General features: G+C 47.3%; 1 protein-coding gene across 6 annotated transcripts in view; it reads right to left on the bottom strand.

Annotated features, from left to right (window-relative positions):
* Window positions 1-8110: 8110 nt before the first annotated feature.
* USP48 (ubiquitin specific peptidase 48) overlaps window positions 8111-16140 on the bottom strand; it is a 91675-nt gene continuing 83645 nt past the window's right edge. For all 6 annotated transcript variants that reach the window (XM_047082881.1, XM_047082879.1, XM_047082880.1 and 3 more), the window contains 4 exons: window positions 13632-13757; window positions 12200-12248; window positions 9727-9753; window positions 8111-8658 (listed from right to left, as the gene is read on the bottom strand). In XM_047082881.1, the coding sequence (XP_046938837.1) occupies window positions 8636-8658; window positions 9727-9753; window positions 12200-12248; window positions 13632-13757 (225 nt within the window). In that variant the 3' untranslated portion in view covers window positions 8111-8635. The remainder of the gene's footprint in view (window positions 8659-9726; window positions 9754-12199; window positions 12249-13631; window positions 13758-16140) is intronic.

Genomic DNA, 16140 nt, shown 5'->3' with positions numbered 1-16140 from the left:
GGAAAAGATCTGGGACCTCAGCAACCCTTGCATCAGTCTCTGCGCTGAGAAATGCAGGACCCTGAGTTTTCAGTCCCATGGGGGCTGCGACCGGGGCCATGTTTCTCCACCAAGACCCTCACCCAAGAAGAGATGATCCGAATTAATGGTGAGTAGGAGGGTGAGCCTCAACCTCATTCCACCGCCACATGTAAATGCGAAAAGGCAGAGGGGAAGTGCACATCAGGCACCAGAGCTCTGTGGTCCTTGTGTCAAGTTCTCCCTCCTGGAACCCTCCCTCCTGGAACACTCTCAACAGCCATGGATGGGAAGGAGGCCCCAGCCCAGGGCTTCTCAAACCTTGAACACCATAGGAGTGGCCTGAACCTGATGCACCAGGGTCTGGAGCTTGAGCTCCTGCATTTCTTTCTATTAAAAAAAATTTTTTTTTCATGTTTATTTATTTTTGAGAGAGAGAGAGAGAGCAGGAGCAGGGGAGGGGCAGAGAGAGGGGAGACACAGAATCTGAAGCAGGCTCCAGGTTCTGAGCTGTCAGCACAGAGCCCGACATGGGGCTTGAACTCACAGACTGGGAGATCACGACCTGAGCCAAAGTCAGACACTTAACGGACTGACCCACCCAGGCGCCCCTCTATTTTTTTTAAGTTTATTTTTGAGAGAGAGAGAGAGAGAGAGAGAGAGAGAGAGAGAGAATGAATTCCAAGCAGACGCCACACTATCAGCCTGAAGCCAATGTGGGGCTCGAACTCACCAACAGTGAGATCATGACCTGAGCTGAAGTCGGATGCTTAACTGACAGAGCCACTCGGGGGCCTGAGCTCCTGTATTTCTAACAAAGCTTCTGGCAGTGCTGGTAGAACGAGGTGGTCAGAATAGGAGGGAGGCAACTGACGGGACAGAGGACAGATGCCTGGAACGTCATCTGCTTCCCCTGGGCCCATCCCACTCCTGGGGACCCTTTGACTTCCTGCCCAGCATGGGGCCCGGGCTTGGATCCTTCTCAGGATGCACCGGGGCCAGGTGGTTCGTTCAAAGCTAGAATGAGAGAGCAGTTAACGTGGTGGGTCAAGGCACTTCTGGGCTGGTGCAGGGGGATTCTGTGGTGGGCCAACTGCCCCAGACGGGGATGTTCAACGGGACACTGGTCCCGGGAGATGCTTGGGGAAATAAAATCCTGTTTGCGACTCGCAGGGCAGCAGGCACCCGGCTGGCTTGCCTGCAGCAGAGCTGGGCGCACACGTCTCAGGGCGGACGCACAAATTCCAGAGCTCCTGGAAGCGCCGCGTCTCCTGCCATCCTCTCGCTTTTTTCGTACAGGGAGTCAGATGGATCCTCGAATTCAATTCGGATCACAATCCCAGTGCCTCTTCCTGTTTCAGCTACTCCCCCTCAGAGCCCTCTCCCTCCATGCTGTGAGACAAAAAGATCCCAGGCTCCCAACTCTGGCTAATGATAATTAGCTAAGGGCTAACGGTGCCATTCCGGCCCGTGAACGGAGACAAAGGTGCCCCACCTGAGCCAGAGCAAGGGGGCAGATAGAGGCAGCAGTGGTGCGGAAACACCCTAAGTGAGCAGTTGCAGCTGTGACCTTTCATGGTCTGGACTGGCAGACTCCAAGGTCCCCGAGAGCCTAAGGTCCTACTGGCTCTGGGGGACTGAATGTGCCCGACCCTGGCTGGGTAGGCCAAAGAACGAAGGCTCTTCTGTGCCAAGCCTCTCTATTCCTTCTTTATAATCAAGGAGCTTTCGATTACAGCATTTTCGTCTTTACAGAAAACCTCAATGCAAGAGGCTTATAATCTCCAGTGTATCCTGGGGGGGCACCATTCTGAGACCGTCAGGGCCCCTGGGGAGAAGGCAACACGTGCCGTAGGGGGCTGGGCACACAGCCTGGCATGGAGCCTAGGTACGGAAGGGGAAGATTGGACAAAGGCTCCAGAGCTTTGCTTTCCCTGGCCTATTTCAATCCAAACCACTCAGGACTGACCGCTCACGCATGGCTGCCTCTGGGCACAAGCCTTTTCTTTTTCAAACACTTAATACATTGCAACCTAGCCATCACCCCTGCCCTCCCGACTGCTGAAAATGAAAGCTGGCTTCAAAAAAACCTGACATCTAAGAAGACTGGAGAATGAAAATGTGAGCGGGCACAACAGTAAACTCAGAATAATGCACGAGGGGGTCCTCAAATGGGGAACAGCCTCCTGGAAGGAACTCCACACTCTGCTCCCCCCCCCACCCCCACACCAGTTCAAAGGAGAGGAAAATGGGGATGGGGCAGCCCAGCAGGAAAAGAAGGGTAGAAAACTCAAAAGCAGTTGGTGCCCGAGGTGTGCTAACCACAGAGCACTGAGTAAGGTCTAGGAGGGGCTGGGAGACCAGAGAGAGTGGGCTGCAGGGGTGGCTGGGAGGATAGCTCCGCCCCAGTGAGAACAAGCGGGATGGGCGGGAGTCAGCCTCAGTGTCTGCACAGGGAGCTGCCAGGCGGATGTTGGAGACTCGGCACAAAGGAGGCCACCCTGGGGGACCCACTCGCGGGTTACAGAAGTCTTTGGATCACGAACGAGAACATAGATAGGGAGTCCCCATTTTGAGGACAAGAAGAGACAAGCCCGAAGGTGGGGGCAGCCCTGGTCATACCAAAGCCACAGAAGGCTCTCCCCCAGGAATCTTACTGTCACAGAAGAGCTTCCAGTGGATGCCGAGATGTTCATTTTCCCTTGCTGAGAACCCATCATGTGGAGGTGCCTGGGTGGCTCAACTCGGTTTCAGCTCAGGTCATGATCTCACCATTCGTGGGTTGGAGCCCCGTATGGACAGATTCTCTTGTTTCCCTCTCTCTGCACCTCCCCTGCTCTTTCTCTCTCAAAATAAATATGGAAGGAAAAAAAAAAAAAAAAGAATCTATCACGTGGCTACATATGGCTCATGTGGAAACAGTGAAGAATGAGATGGCCAGAGCCCCTGCACTCAGGGAGCTAGAACAGTCCATCACTAATTAGGTTGACTCATTTTCTGGGTTTGGAGTGGTTTTTGGTGCAGATGTGAGATCCAGCCCACCCCTAACTCTGGCTCCCAGTAAGACAAAAATAACCAGTTCGCTCCGCGTCCGGAATTCTAGACAGTCTAGCACCGCTTGGATCCTCCTTCATCCAGAGAACCAGCAGTGCATGCTACAGATGGAAAGATGCAGCAAATACTGCAGGCACACGCCAACCAGAGAGGCGACTCACAGACTGATAAAACGAGAGAAGCCCGGTCGGGTGCTTTTCTAGAAGCACTCCCTGAAGCTTCCTCAAGACGGTAGAGCCGAAGAGATGAGGCCCCACTGCTTCCTTCCACCTAGTTCACGTCTGACTTCTACACATCTTCCGTTCAGAGAGGACCTGGGCCCAAAGGGGAACACGCTTGCTTATCCAGGAACATAGAAAGAGCTGGTAGCAGTTGAGTGTTTCCTTGGTTATAGACACAAATAAATCAGAGGGGAACGGAGGGGGACCAAGATACGAGTGCGCCGAGGCCAGTGTGCCAGCCAGCAATGATTTAACCCAGGCAGTGGCTGGCTAGGCTTTCCGGCTTCCCTGGGGGGTGCCCCTCACTTCCCGGGGCCCAGGGCCTGCCTCCCCTGGCAGCACGAACACAGATCTGGAACTCAAGCTGCCATTCCGGCTGCTGGTATAAGGCTGGCTCCCGTTCTGGCTCTGAGGATTTCGCTCCACAGGCCCTGGCCAAGTCCTTGAAAGCGAGTTTTTTCCCTTAAGCACGTTGTGGGGAGGGGTGGGGACAGATGATGCCCTCTATTTGGGACCAATACAGTAATTGTGTTGGGCGAGCTCTTGGGACTAACTTCATGGAAAATGCCGACAGCCTCGTGAATGAGAAAGTGCGAACACACCGTACGGGAAGAGCCAGCCAACATGTCACTGACGCTTGTGGGACAGAGGCCATTTGGCAGGACCCGCTCCTCCAGGGATCACGATCTTGCGTCCCGCGTGGGACGCAGCAAAGGCTTTGGGCGGGAATGAGCTGGTGGCGGGTCCCAGCTCTAAAGGCAGACCAATGTCACCTAGAAGAGGTCATTCAACTGCCAAGTCACAACAAGATGAATTCTGCAACCTCCTTCTACCCAAAATCTAATGAGGCTCCGAAAAGATACTTAAATTTTACCATATGAAGAAATGTCACCAACTCGTCTGAGACGTATGCATTTTTTTTTAAGGTGGTAGGATTTGGTAAGCAGTATGCTGTACTGCTTTGATACAACTGTTCCTGTGGTTTATTTGTTGGGGAAGGGGGAAGCACAAGAAATACCTGTTCCACAGACTCTACTCTTGAATAACATTACTAAGTCTCAAGAGGTAAATAAAAAATGACAAACGTGATTCTGCATTGCATCGCGCTTCCCAGTGCCTGCACGGCCCTGCCTCTGAAGCTCACGGCACCTGTTTCTGATGATCTTGGCAATGACAATCAAAACATCGGAAGCTCCCCTCTAGGGCAGGACCTGCCCATCACAGAGACATAAATCTTCAACACACATTCTAAACGTGTTTCAAATACCTTTCAACATAACCCTGCACATAAACAGAGAACCAAGGAAGCTTACCATTTAGCCATTAGCTTCATTTTCTCTACCGGCCAAGAGGAAAGATTTATGTAACAGGATGACTGAACACCTGTCCAGCCGTGATTTCAGCCCTAAGGGCTTCCAGCATAAGGTATATGCTAAAGAGAAAGGGTTCTGGGTAGCTTGGCTTTGTGGTTTACATGACCCCTATTTGAAGACTTACGGAAAAGATTCCGGGGCATTCCCTCACAGAGGCTGGAGTCTTTCTAATGACAAAGAATACAAAGCTTAATTTACCCCAACATTTATTACTGCTTGATCTTCGGCGCGGGAGGGAAAACAAGGCAAATACTGCCCTTCTAAGAGATGAGGAAACTACGTCGAAGCAAAGCAACTTTGCTTACTTACAAGGTAAACGGTAGAATTATCTGGAACCAGGTGACCTGACTTCTCAACACTCCTCTACACATGTATGTGTGATCTGAACAGCTGGCAGACTCCTTCGCCCAGTGAACTCGACAGCCAGACTTGAAAAAAACAACAGAGGTCTGGGATGTAGGTGAGGTGGTTTTGTATGTCCCTCTGCTAGGCTTCTGTCCTGGCACACAGGCCGTTGGCATGACAGCTGCTGCTCCGTGACAAAGCCATCACGTATGTGGTACCACATACAAATGTTTGTAATTTCTAGTTTAACGAACAAAGGACACCAGGAATGTTGATCATCAAATCCCCAGCCATACTGGTGTCCACACGAGGTCTGAGCTTTGGGGGCAGTGAACTATTGGCCTTCAGAATCGCAAATGTAGCTCCTGACAAAACCCTGCACCTTGGAGGTGGGGTGTGAGACACAGGGCACTGGCAAAGGGGTGAGAATCTTCTTAAATGAAAATGTTGGTTTTGCATCGGACTGAACTCTGTTCACAGTCCCCTGTAACACTGAGCAAATAAAACATTAAAATGCCAAAGAGAAAGGATGGGCTGCTCCTCCAGGCCTCAGTAACAGGAAAGACAGGCTTTAATGCTCATTTCATTTCGGCAGTTTGTTTAGACAGAGATAAATCATGCCTCGGGTATTTGAAACAGGTTACTCAATACCAACATCAGCTTCAAATATTAACCAGGGTCTGATCAATAAGTCCATGACCACACAGACCACTAACTGGAGATTTAAAGTAACCAAAAAATACTCACTCCGGATTATGACTTCATGGAAGTCAGGGGACACGCATCTCTTTTTAATTTGGCAGAAAATTAAGAGTAATTCTAAACAACAAAGCTCATTAATACACAGATTTCCCCAGGAAATGAAGACGGCCAAATGGCAACCCGCACTTCAGGTAACGTCAACAATTTGTACCATCACGGGATGTAGTCATGTTAGTGTGGGATTAAGGAGTGGTCAGAAACATAAGGGGGAAAGTCTCAGGCTTCCTAATACCCTCTACAGAGGACTGCTCTGATAAAAAACACACATGCATGGGATAAAAAAAAACCTGACGGAGAGTCTCTGTGCTTCAGTGTGGTCCCAGCCCAGAAGACCACTGGTCTCTACATATTTGTAAATAGAGACAAAGAATTGGGTTTGAGTTTATCTACTGTGTACCTGCTTTCCCCATGCGAAGCAGTGAGCGTAGCAAAGAGGTCTCAGCCAGAGGCTTCTCAAACTCTGAAAGCGCTGGAGCATCCTGTGGATGCGGATCTCATGTGTCTGGGGCCTGGGCTCCTGCATTTTTCTTTTAATATTTAAGTAATCTCTACATCCCACGTGGGGCTCCAACCCATAACCTGAGATCAAGAGTCTCAGGCTCTTCCGACGGGGCCAGCCAGGTGCCCCCTGCCACCGCATTTCTTTATTTTAAATTTTTTAATGTTTTATTTATTTTTGAGAGAGGGAGAGTGAGTGTGAGCAGGGGAGGGGCAAAGAGAGAGGGAGACACAGAGTCTGAAGCGGGCTCCGGGCTGTCAGCACAGAGCCCGAGGTGGGGGGTTCAAACCCACGAACCGTGAGATCATGACCTGAGCCGAAGTCGGATGCTTAACCCTCCTGCATTTCTAATACAGCCTCCCACTGCTGCTGGTGGGTGCATGGCCAACACTGAGTAGCACTGGTCAGGGCAGGAGGAAAACAGCTGCTGGGCTGAGAACTCCGACCTCTGGGCAGAGTTCTTAGAGGAGCCACTGCAGGGACTGGGTCGTCATACTGAAAGATTTCCAAAAGGCGGTTACCATTGCATAAGGGGGAAAGACTCGAGTAACACATTTAAGAACTGTTTTTAACAGGAAATCGGGAAAAAGATCTGATTTCTAGGAGCCACAGACATATTTGTCAGTCCCTAGAAAGAACCTTTTCCGGCCGAGTGGCTTCTTTGTAGGAAAAGGGAAGCTGGCCCATTGAGCACTAAGGGAACTTGTTGACAAGTCTTTACCTTGGGAAAGAATACGTTGCTCTGTGTATTAATACACTGATGCTCCAGCTTCCCCTTTGGAGTGAAATAAAAGACTGGGATCTAAAACCCAATTAGCTACCCATGATCTCAACCCCCGAGTCCCATCCCTGCGCTGACAGAGCTCAACGCGGGAACGTCTGGTTCCTAGGATGGCTTTCAAGGGTCCTGTGTGGAGCTCTCACTCTCCCACACAGGCTCGTTAAATGCCCCCGCCTCCTCAGGGGGCACAGACTGGAGACATAGCAAACGGGAAAAATAAGAAGTTATAATTTGACCAAAGAGCCATATTATTCTGATAAAAAGAGCTATTCAAAAGGGCTCTGCCAAGGTTGCTGGTCCTCAAATTGAAACCTGCCTCCCTCATCCATTATCTGAGTTTAAATTTTTGTGGGTAAAACAAAGGGGGGGGGTACCTGTCATGAACCGAAGCCTCGAAAAGTGTTTGCGAGAGACACGCAGGAGTCAGCATCTTGGCCCCGAACATGCACATACACAACTCAACAGAAAACAGCGAAACCAACTTGTCTTAAGTCCCATTTTAAAACCCCTCAATATTCTTAAGAATGTTGTTTTGGTTATGAGTTAATAACAGTAATCCGGAAATGGATGAAACGACACATCCCATCCATATGGTTTTTTTGTCTTGTTTAAACAAAATGATCTAAATGCCCTTTCTGGGCATTTCAGGAAGAATGCTTTCAAAAAGAGAAGCGAGATCCAAGAAACAAACAGTAGACTTGGAGAACGGAAAGAACACATTTCTATAAAAACCTTGCGTTATCCAAATGGTACTTTACTCTTCTGATAGGGTGTGGTCAGAGTTTTCTAAAGTGCAAGAAGTACTTGATTTCCCAAATTCTGAATGACGGCAAGATTGGAGGAAGGTGCTATCACAGGTAACAAACATTTGCCATCCTTTCTGTGTGCACGAAAGCCAGGGCACTGAAGCCAAAACTGAGACCCAATCCCTCGCTCACTGCAGGAGACACGGAGGTGCCTCCTCCCTGACCCGACACTAAGAGAGACCAGGGGGCAGCGGGTAGTGTGGGAGCCGACACAGAGGAGGACAATCCGAAGACACTTTTCCACAATTAAGGCAAGTTTCTTCACTTTCATGCTTTATTCAAAGTAAAATATGAATCAAAGACAGGTATTGGTAAGCAGGTTATGTCTCTAAAGAATTACTTTTTAGTTCAGAGCAGAATGTTGTCCCATCTACTGTGATACAAATCCTTTATGGACCAATGCATCTGGTATGAAGTGCGAGCAGGGAAATATAACAGAACTTTATTCCCTCCCGTGACTATAAATCTCATATGTAAACATGATTTACTGTTACTGCTACTAAACCGGTTCCGTCTTTACTTGCCCCGCCCGCCCGCCACCCTCTCTTAAATATAAAATTTGAAACATTTCCTTCAAGTCTGATGTCCGTCAGTGCAATCTGCTTTATTTGACATAAGGCATTTGGGACAGTCACTTCAGAATAGTTTTCTGCCTTTTGGAAGAGTCACAGAATGGTTTAATTCTTAAATCCATCGTTTCGTTAATGCCCTAACATATGTCAAACGTCTCTCTTCCCTTCTGGTCATTTCTCAGAAGTCAGCAAGTGTCCAAAAGATTAATGTCCAAGTAGACCAGTACCTGGGAAAAGAAACACATGTGGAGGTAGAGCTGTGAACTGAAAATGAAGAGTTCAGGTATTCCATTTGCCAAGAACGCATCATCACCAGGGAGTATCCAATTTAATGAGTGAGCACAGCAGCCCCTGGATGGTGAAGGGTAAGAACAGAGCAGCAGACTCCAGGCTTTCCGCTAAACCACGTTTCAGTTGAAAGCCATGTGTTTCCTACGCGGGATCTTCGCACAAGTTAATCACATTTTATTGATGCTTTCATTTGATGGCCATTTCTCATAAAGACATTTTTTGCTTTGTTTTGTTTTGACCACTTCTTTGTGTAGTAACGTGTAGACAACAAAGCTGCATTGACAGAAAGGCTTTACTAAGGCCAGTGGCTTTGCTCACTTATTTGTTTCAGCAAAGGACCCCTGGTGTTTGATTAAACTCACTCCGAGGCAAAAAAAAAAATCACAAGCTGCCACGGACCTCTGGAGTAGGCCAAAAGGAATCAGAAGGGCAAAGGCTCAATCTGTAAATATCAAAGATCTGTATTTGATGAATTAATGAATACTACCGGTATACACAACTAATAGCGGCCATGATGTGGCAAGACACCGCTGTGTCTCCATCCAAAGTCGTAATCCAAGAAAGGCCTGAATTCTAAATGGATGAATGAAACCTTTTCACTGAACTGGATATAATTCAGCAAATTCCTTCCCTCTAATTCTCATCAGTTACACACGAAATGTTTTGCTCCAAGGCGGGACTGAGAGGAGGAACGGGGAAAGGTAAATATAAATGCCGTCAGCTAACCCCCCAACCTTCCCACCCACCCGCCCCTCCAAATGAGAAAGAGAAAGCAAAATGGACATCTGGCACCACAGACTTTGAACACACAGGCCGTAGCTGAGGCCCGAGTGCTGAAAAAGATAATGAAGAAGCCCGAATAAAAAATGCATTTAACTAAAATTAATTTCAGTCATGAGACTATATTGGATTAAATTTTAAAATCAAATTACAGCCTTCGCTTTAAGAGAAAATTACAGTATGACTCTGACATTCATGAACAAAACATGACAAATGTAACTTACCTTTGAACCCTTCTTCTGGCATACACACTAGAAAAAAAGAGAGAGAAAAAAGAATTCCAAAATGAAAACACTGTCGTGACAGACAAGAATGCCTAAATTATTGCAATGCCTAAAGACAAAAAAAAGTTTATAAATAACTTCTAATTACTTTACTCACCCATAACGATTACCTTTGAAATTTTGGGTGAGAATAATCAGATGATGATCTTTCTCTTTGTTTTTACTTTTATCAAAGCAACACACAAGTCAAATACAGTAGAACAATGGCTGTAGCTAGAGCCAAGTTTTGCAGGACTCCAGGGGGGGCCTGGAGAAAACCGTGGGACAGATGCCCTTGGAGAGATGCTGTGTCTCTCTCACCTTCCCTCCATTCCCACACTCGAGAAGCAACCCCTTCAGACTCATGTAGCCTTTTCTCCTGGTCTCTATTTCCAGATGATAGGCTGATTCGGTTGACCCTTAAACAACTAGGGGTTAGGGGCACTGACCCACAGCATGACCGAAAATCTACACAGAGCTCTGCACTCTCCCCAAAACTACTAACGGCTTTCTGTTGACAGCTTCACCCAAAACAGTCACTCGACACATATTTTGTATGTTATATGCATTATACACTGCATTCTTACAATCAAGTAAGCTAGAGAAAAAATATTAAGAAAATCATAAAGCAGAGAAAATACACTTATGGTGCTGCACATACACTTATTTAAAAATGCCCATGTGGGAGTGGACCTGGCACAGTTCAGACCCATGTTGTTCAAGGTCAACTGTATTATTATTTCGTAACATTAGATAAATAATATCTAACAACTTCCTCAATGAACACTAAAGATTTAGTTGGTCTACCACCTGCCCCCCTAACCCAAGTCCCCGCCTGACATGGTATTTTTTTGTTGTGAAGCCAGTCAAGTCAGTGTCCAGTGTTCACGTCACCTTTCACTCCGTTAACAAGTGCTCACGGTTGAATCCCTCAGTGCACCTTGGTCATACTTCCTGTCTGGTATGACTTTACCTTTCTGGGGGCGGTAATTGCTGCATACAGACGCTGGAAGGCCTGTAAGCCTCAAGACAGCCCTCCATCACTTCCACTCTTCCCCGTGGACACGCTCTGCCGGAGCTGTGTTCCCTGCTCCGATCTGGACTGGGGGGTGCTCGCCGCTGATCGCAGGGCTTCTCTTCTGGGGTTTCCCGTCTTCTAGGGCTGTCTTCCTCTGTTGGATCCCTAGGTTTTGGTTCCACCACCGACTTCGTTCTTGACTTGCACTCTTGTTTATGAAGAACACACCCGTCCACAGTGTATTGGCAAACGATATTTGAGAGAGAAATATTTGGGGGCCTCAAATGTGAGGGAAGAACAAAATCTGTCTAGTTGTGGAATTCTGGATCAGAACTCACTTTTCCTCAGAATCCTGTGGGCACAGCTCCATCCACTGGTCTTTCTGACTCTTTATCCTATGAAGGGGATCTGTTTTCCTCCCGTATCTCTGGATGCTTTTAGATTCACGAGTCCCTAGAATTTCACTTACTGCATCGGATCCTTGGTACGATCATTCTAGATTTTCATGAAACCCTTTCTGTCCTCTCAACGTTTCTCTTATATAGTCCCTAGCTATATGGTCTCTCTGTATTATTTATAGTTAATTTTTGAGCTTTCTTCTGCTTCCTGCATGGACTGCTTCATTTAGCTTCCTTTCTTGAGGCTCTTCATGGACACTGTTTCGTTCCAGACCCTCACTCCTCCAATGTCTGGTCTGGAGGTGCCCATCTATCCCTAGTGAAGTATGAGGACTGGTCAGTGGACACTGGTGGGCCTCACTGAAGGGTTACTGGGAGATGAAGCACTTAAAAAAAATACCTATCTGTAGGTGATTTTTTGAATTGGCCAGTGTCCCGAGTGCGATTTAGCTCATCACTCCTGTGTAGGAGGCAGAGGCAGCTGCCAGCATCTGAACAAAGACAGGGGTGTTCTCCCTGTCTGCCATGTAACAGCCTCATTCTCGCCTTCAAAGAGCTGAGAAACACATCCTCATTGCTCACGTGACGTTCCGGTGGGGAAGGATCCAGAGGAGGGGCTTGCGCCGTCTTACTGCTTCTTACGTAGTTTCCTCTTCTCAGGCTCTGACCTCACTCCCACTGTCGAAAATGCCTGGGGTCTCCTGTGCATCTGTCTGAGGCTCTACAATCAGAATTAACTTTGCTTCTGGTTGACCTTTTCTATTGCCAGGCTTACCTGTGTTTCAGTTTCCTCAGCTCAGCTAAATCATTACTACTCTGTTCTCAGCTTTCCATTTGCCCCATTTTTGCACCCGCCCTTCTCTATGATCTTCCAGGAGAAAGAGTGTAAGATTCCACCCTAACAACACGTAAAACCTTTTCAAAGTGAAGAGTAAAAGCACTGTTAGATGGAAACTTCACCAGGTGTAATCACCTCTCCTTCTAGCAACTTAAATTCCTAAAACAAATGTGTCTTTACCTTGCATGACATCATCCATTGCAGCATAATCTGCAATCGGTTCATCGGCCTAGAAAAACCAACGAAGACAAGTGAAAACCAGGGCACATCCTCACCACAGGGAAGGCGGGTCCACATGTCGACCGGTGTTTTGCTACAGGACACAGATACAAGCGCTGTCCGGTATAGAGAGGCGGCCATGTCCAGGACTAACAAAGGATGTCCCCGCCTACAATGATGGGTCTACACTCATCACCCCCAAACCATACATTACATGTGACACTGGTTAACTGCTCTTAAAAACACCTTCCGATGTGGACATCTATTCCCCTGCGGTTACTAAGCACAAAATGAATGAATGTGAGTTAGGATGCCAGTGGTGACGGTGACAGGGAGCTGGTAGAAACCAGGTCAGACTGGTCCTCCAAAAAATAAGTTAGCTGAGAAAGACATTTTTGTTCCTCCTCGGCAGCAGGAAGAAATCGCCCATTCCCCTTTCAGGACAGAAGCCAGCCCTGAGGCTGATGGCTAGCATAGACTCTAGCTGATCGTCCAAGGTACAAGTCCTCTGATAACATGGGCCATTTCAAGGGTTTTAGACCTAGGGTCCTTAAGGGCTCGGCAATTCTAGGTTTTCAGAATAATTCCACAGAACCTACAGTTGAAAGAAAAGCAAAAAGGAAACAGGGAATGGGCAGGCGGTAGGAGTGCGTGGAGGAGTGGGTATTATGGGCCTGCTCCTTCATTTCCAGGGCCCAACTGTATCTCACCAGGACTGAGGCTCCAGATACAAGCATGTGTCTCACAGTTCAAAATAGTGAACAAATACAAATACTCTACCGGGTGACGCAGTGGTTGTTTGCCACAGTGGGGATGATTCTGGCCACTAAGAAACCAAAGAGGCAAAGGGAAGGGACAAAACCCACCCGTTAGAGGAGGGTAAGGACAGAACTGGGCTAATGAGGCAGTTCAAGGACTCTTCAGGACCCTGCCTTTGCAAAACACTTTCCACCTCTCCTATCTACTGTACCTGAAGCCAATTTCCATGCCCTGGACAAAAATCCCAAGTCAACCAGAAGCATTTAGACCATCGTGGCCGAGCCTCATGTGTTACATTTGCCTCCCTGCTTGAGTGGCTGGTACTTTTGAGCCAAGAGGAAATGAGGGGATGGTTTAATACAAGTATGGTTAAGTAATTCTGCTGATCCAGAAGTCTGGGTGGAGGCTTAAATCTATATTATTTTTAACAAAAATGATGAAAACCCCACAAGAACCAGCGATGTTCTAATCTCCACTCAGTCTTGTGCAGCTGAGCCAGAGTGGGAGCGTCTGGAGGCCAGTCGCTTACTGGCACAGCCTCCCGAGGACCAGAGGCGATCTTCACCACTGTCGCTTGTGGGGGACAGGTCATCAAAGTTTTCTAGAATTCCTTACGTAAGGAGCCGTTACCTACCTTTAACAAAATCACAGATTCGGGAATGACGCCAAGCGTGCCGAGGGTGGCACAGTCATCACTTAAAATCTTTCCATCAATTGACAGATTCTGGTCAAAAGGAGCAACTGAAAACGCGTGCATGATCTGTGCCAATATAAAAGAAAGCGTGTATGAGGCAAATAATACTGAGACTTACACCCTACTGGAATAAATGAATACATGGATACTTTAAACAAACAAACAAACAAACAAACAAAAGTCCTCAGAGTACAAAAGATATTACTCCTTGCAATCAGCCCACGGGCTCCACTCCTACGAAGACTAGAGTCCTAGCCTATCTGAGAACATCCTTAGGAAGCCTGGTAGAGAACAATTATACCCACGGACCCTTTTGTTCTGCGCATTGCCGCCTCCCTGAGAGAGGGGGTGTGGGGAAATCAAAGGAGCAGGTGGACCAGGCCGGTAGCTCCTCTGGTTTTAAGGCCTCAGCCAGGACGTGACAGTCACTCGCCTCATGCCCAGGTCACCTGTCTTTTTAACAGTCAAGTCAAAATTCTTTCCTAAGACCATCTTTAAATTAACCAGCAGGCCATCTGGATTCTTCCTTCTGTCCTAATTTCTTTAGCAAGCCTGGACTACATAATTCACCCTTGGGACTGCTGTATATTCTTAGATAGTCTTGCCTCTAGGAACCAAAATATGAATTTCTTAAGGGAAGGGACCCCTTCATAATTCTAGCCAATCATTAAAAAATTAAGTACATTCAGAGGCCCCTGGATGGCTCAGTTGGTTGAATGTCTGACTCTCGATTTCAGCTCAGGTCATGATAACCAGGGTTGTGAGATGAAGCCCCACATCAGGCTCTGCGCAGAGCGTGGAGCCTGCCTGGGATTCTCCCCCCACGCCCTGTGTGCATCCCCAACTTTCGCTCTAAAATTAAAAAAAAAAAAAAAAAATTAAAACATTAAATAAGTTCAGAAAGACTACTATGCATAATACTTAAACATTTTTTCAAATTCACAAAAATGTCTTCTTTTTTTTTTTTTTTTTTTAATCATTTCTGGGTAGTAATTACCAGTGGGCAGGTAAGAAGTTTTGGCCTTGGACAGGAGCACATGGGCACCTTCAATGATATGTTCTAATTTGTAACTTGGAGGGTGCATTCAAGAGTATCCGTTTTATTATGCTTCATAGCTTACTTACATACTCAAGTGAATGTTTTATTATATGTATGTTTATTACCAGTATCAACGATGGTAAGGGAAAACCATCCTAACCTTCACATGCACGCTACTCTACTCTCTGAATCTGGAAAGATGAAGAAGCCCTGAGACAATCGTGTGTATAATAGGGCCCAAGAGCTTTCCAAGACAAGAAAACTGTGACTGGAAAAGTGATTTTAATTATGGCATACAGAAAATTAGGAACAAGGATAACAACACGGGCCTCCTCCATGTTAGGCCTGAATCTTAACTGGACTTCTCAAAAGGACACAAGCTTCTGAGAAACAGGTGGCTGTGGGGTGCCTGAGTGGCTCAGTCGGTTAAGCATCCAACTCTCGACTTAGGCTCAGGTCACGATCTCATGGTTGGTCAGTCTGAGCCCCGTGTCGGGCTCTGCATTGCCAACGTGGAGCCTGCTTGGGCTTCTTTCTGTCTCCCTCTCTCTCCCTCAAATAAACAAAAAAAAAAAAGACAACACAGATGGTTCTGTGGCTAACATGCACTGACATCATCAATCAACTGCCTTTAAATCAATAAGCCTATTTCTTGTAAGAAGTACTAATAGGTCACTTCTACCGAAGCCAGCCCGGCACATAGGAATCAGGCAGAGGTAACCAGGTTACCGAAGAGGAATCGGGAGGAAGAAAGCAGAGTTACAATGGAGGTGTCCATTACGAACTTAATGTGGGCAACATTACAGCTGCTCGACTGTAGGAACGCCTGCTGGTATCCCAGAATACTGAGCAACTCTGCACCAGCCCCGTGAGGTTGGACAAAGCAAACACATCCAGACACGAGCACCCTCACTGAGGGGTGGATGCTCAGGACTTTATGTATTGAGCACATGGCCAAGGACACTTAACAACGAATGAAGCTTTTATGAAGAAGCCACCATGAGTCAAATGCTTCGTTCAGTGCGGGAAATAACAAACATTGAGTGAGGAACCCCACATGGGAGGCGTTCAGAGAGTGAGGGCAGAACATGGCGGGGCTGGTGGCAGGAGGTACATGTCAGATCTGGGGAGCATGGAGGACAAGAAGAGTCGGTTCTACAGCTGGAGGCCAAGGCAGGTTTGTAGGAGGTGCCATGAAAGATGAGCAAGTGTTTGCTAGTGAAAAGAGCACACTCTACTTCAGAAGAAGGGAATAAGCCAATCAAGGGCACGGAGGCCTTTGGCACAATAATGCACAAGCCGTAAAAATGCCTGAGTATAATTTAATAGTATATAGGTGCAGGATGCCTGGGTAGCTCGGTGGCTCAGGTGTCTCAGCTCAGGTCATGATCTCGCAGCTCTTGAGTTTGA

Source organism: Lynx rufus, unplaced genomic scaffold, assembly GCF_022079265.1.
Source record: "Lynx rufus isolate CCGP_SWC_20201006 ecotype Redwood Valley unplaced genomic scaffold, mLynRuf1.p SCAF_2, whole genome shotgun sequence".
Classification (NCBI taxonomy): domain Eukaryota; kingdom Metazoa; phylum Chordata; class Mammalia; order Carnivora; family Felidae; genus Lynx; species Lynx rufus.
Note: the sequence above shows the minus strand (reverse complement) of the source record. Positions and strands in the feature narration are given on the sequence as shown.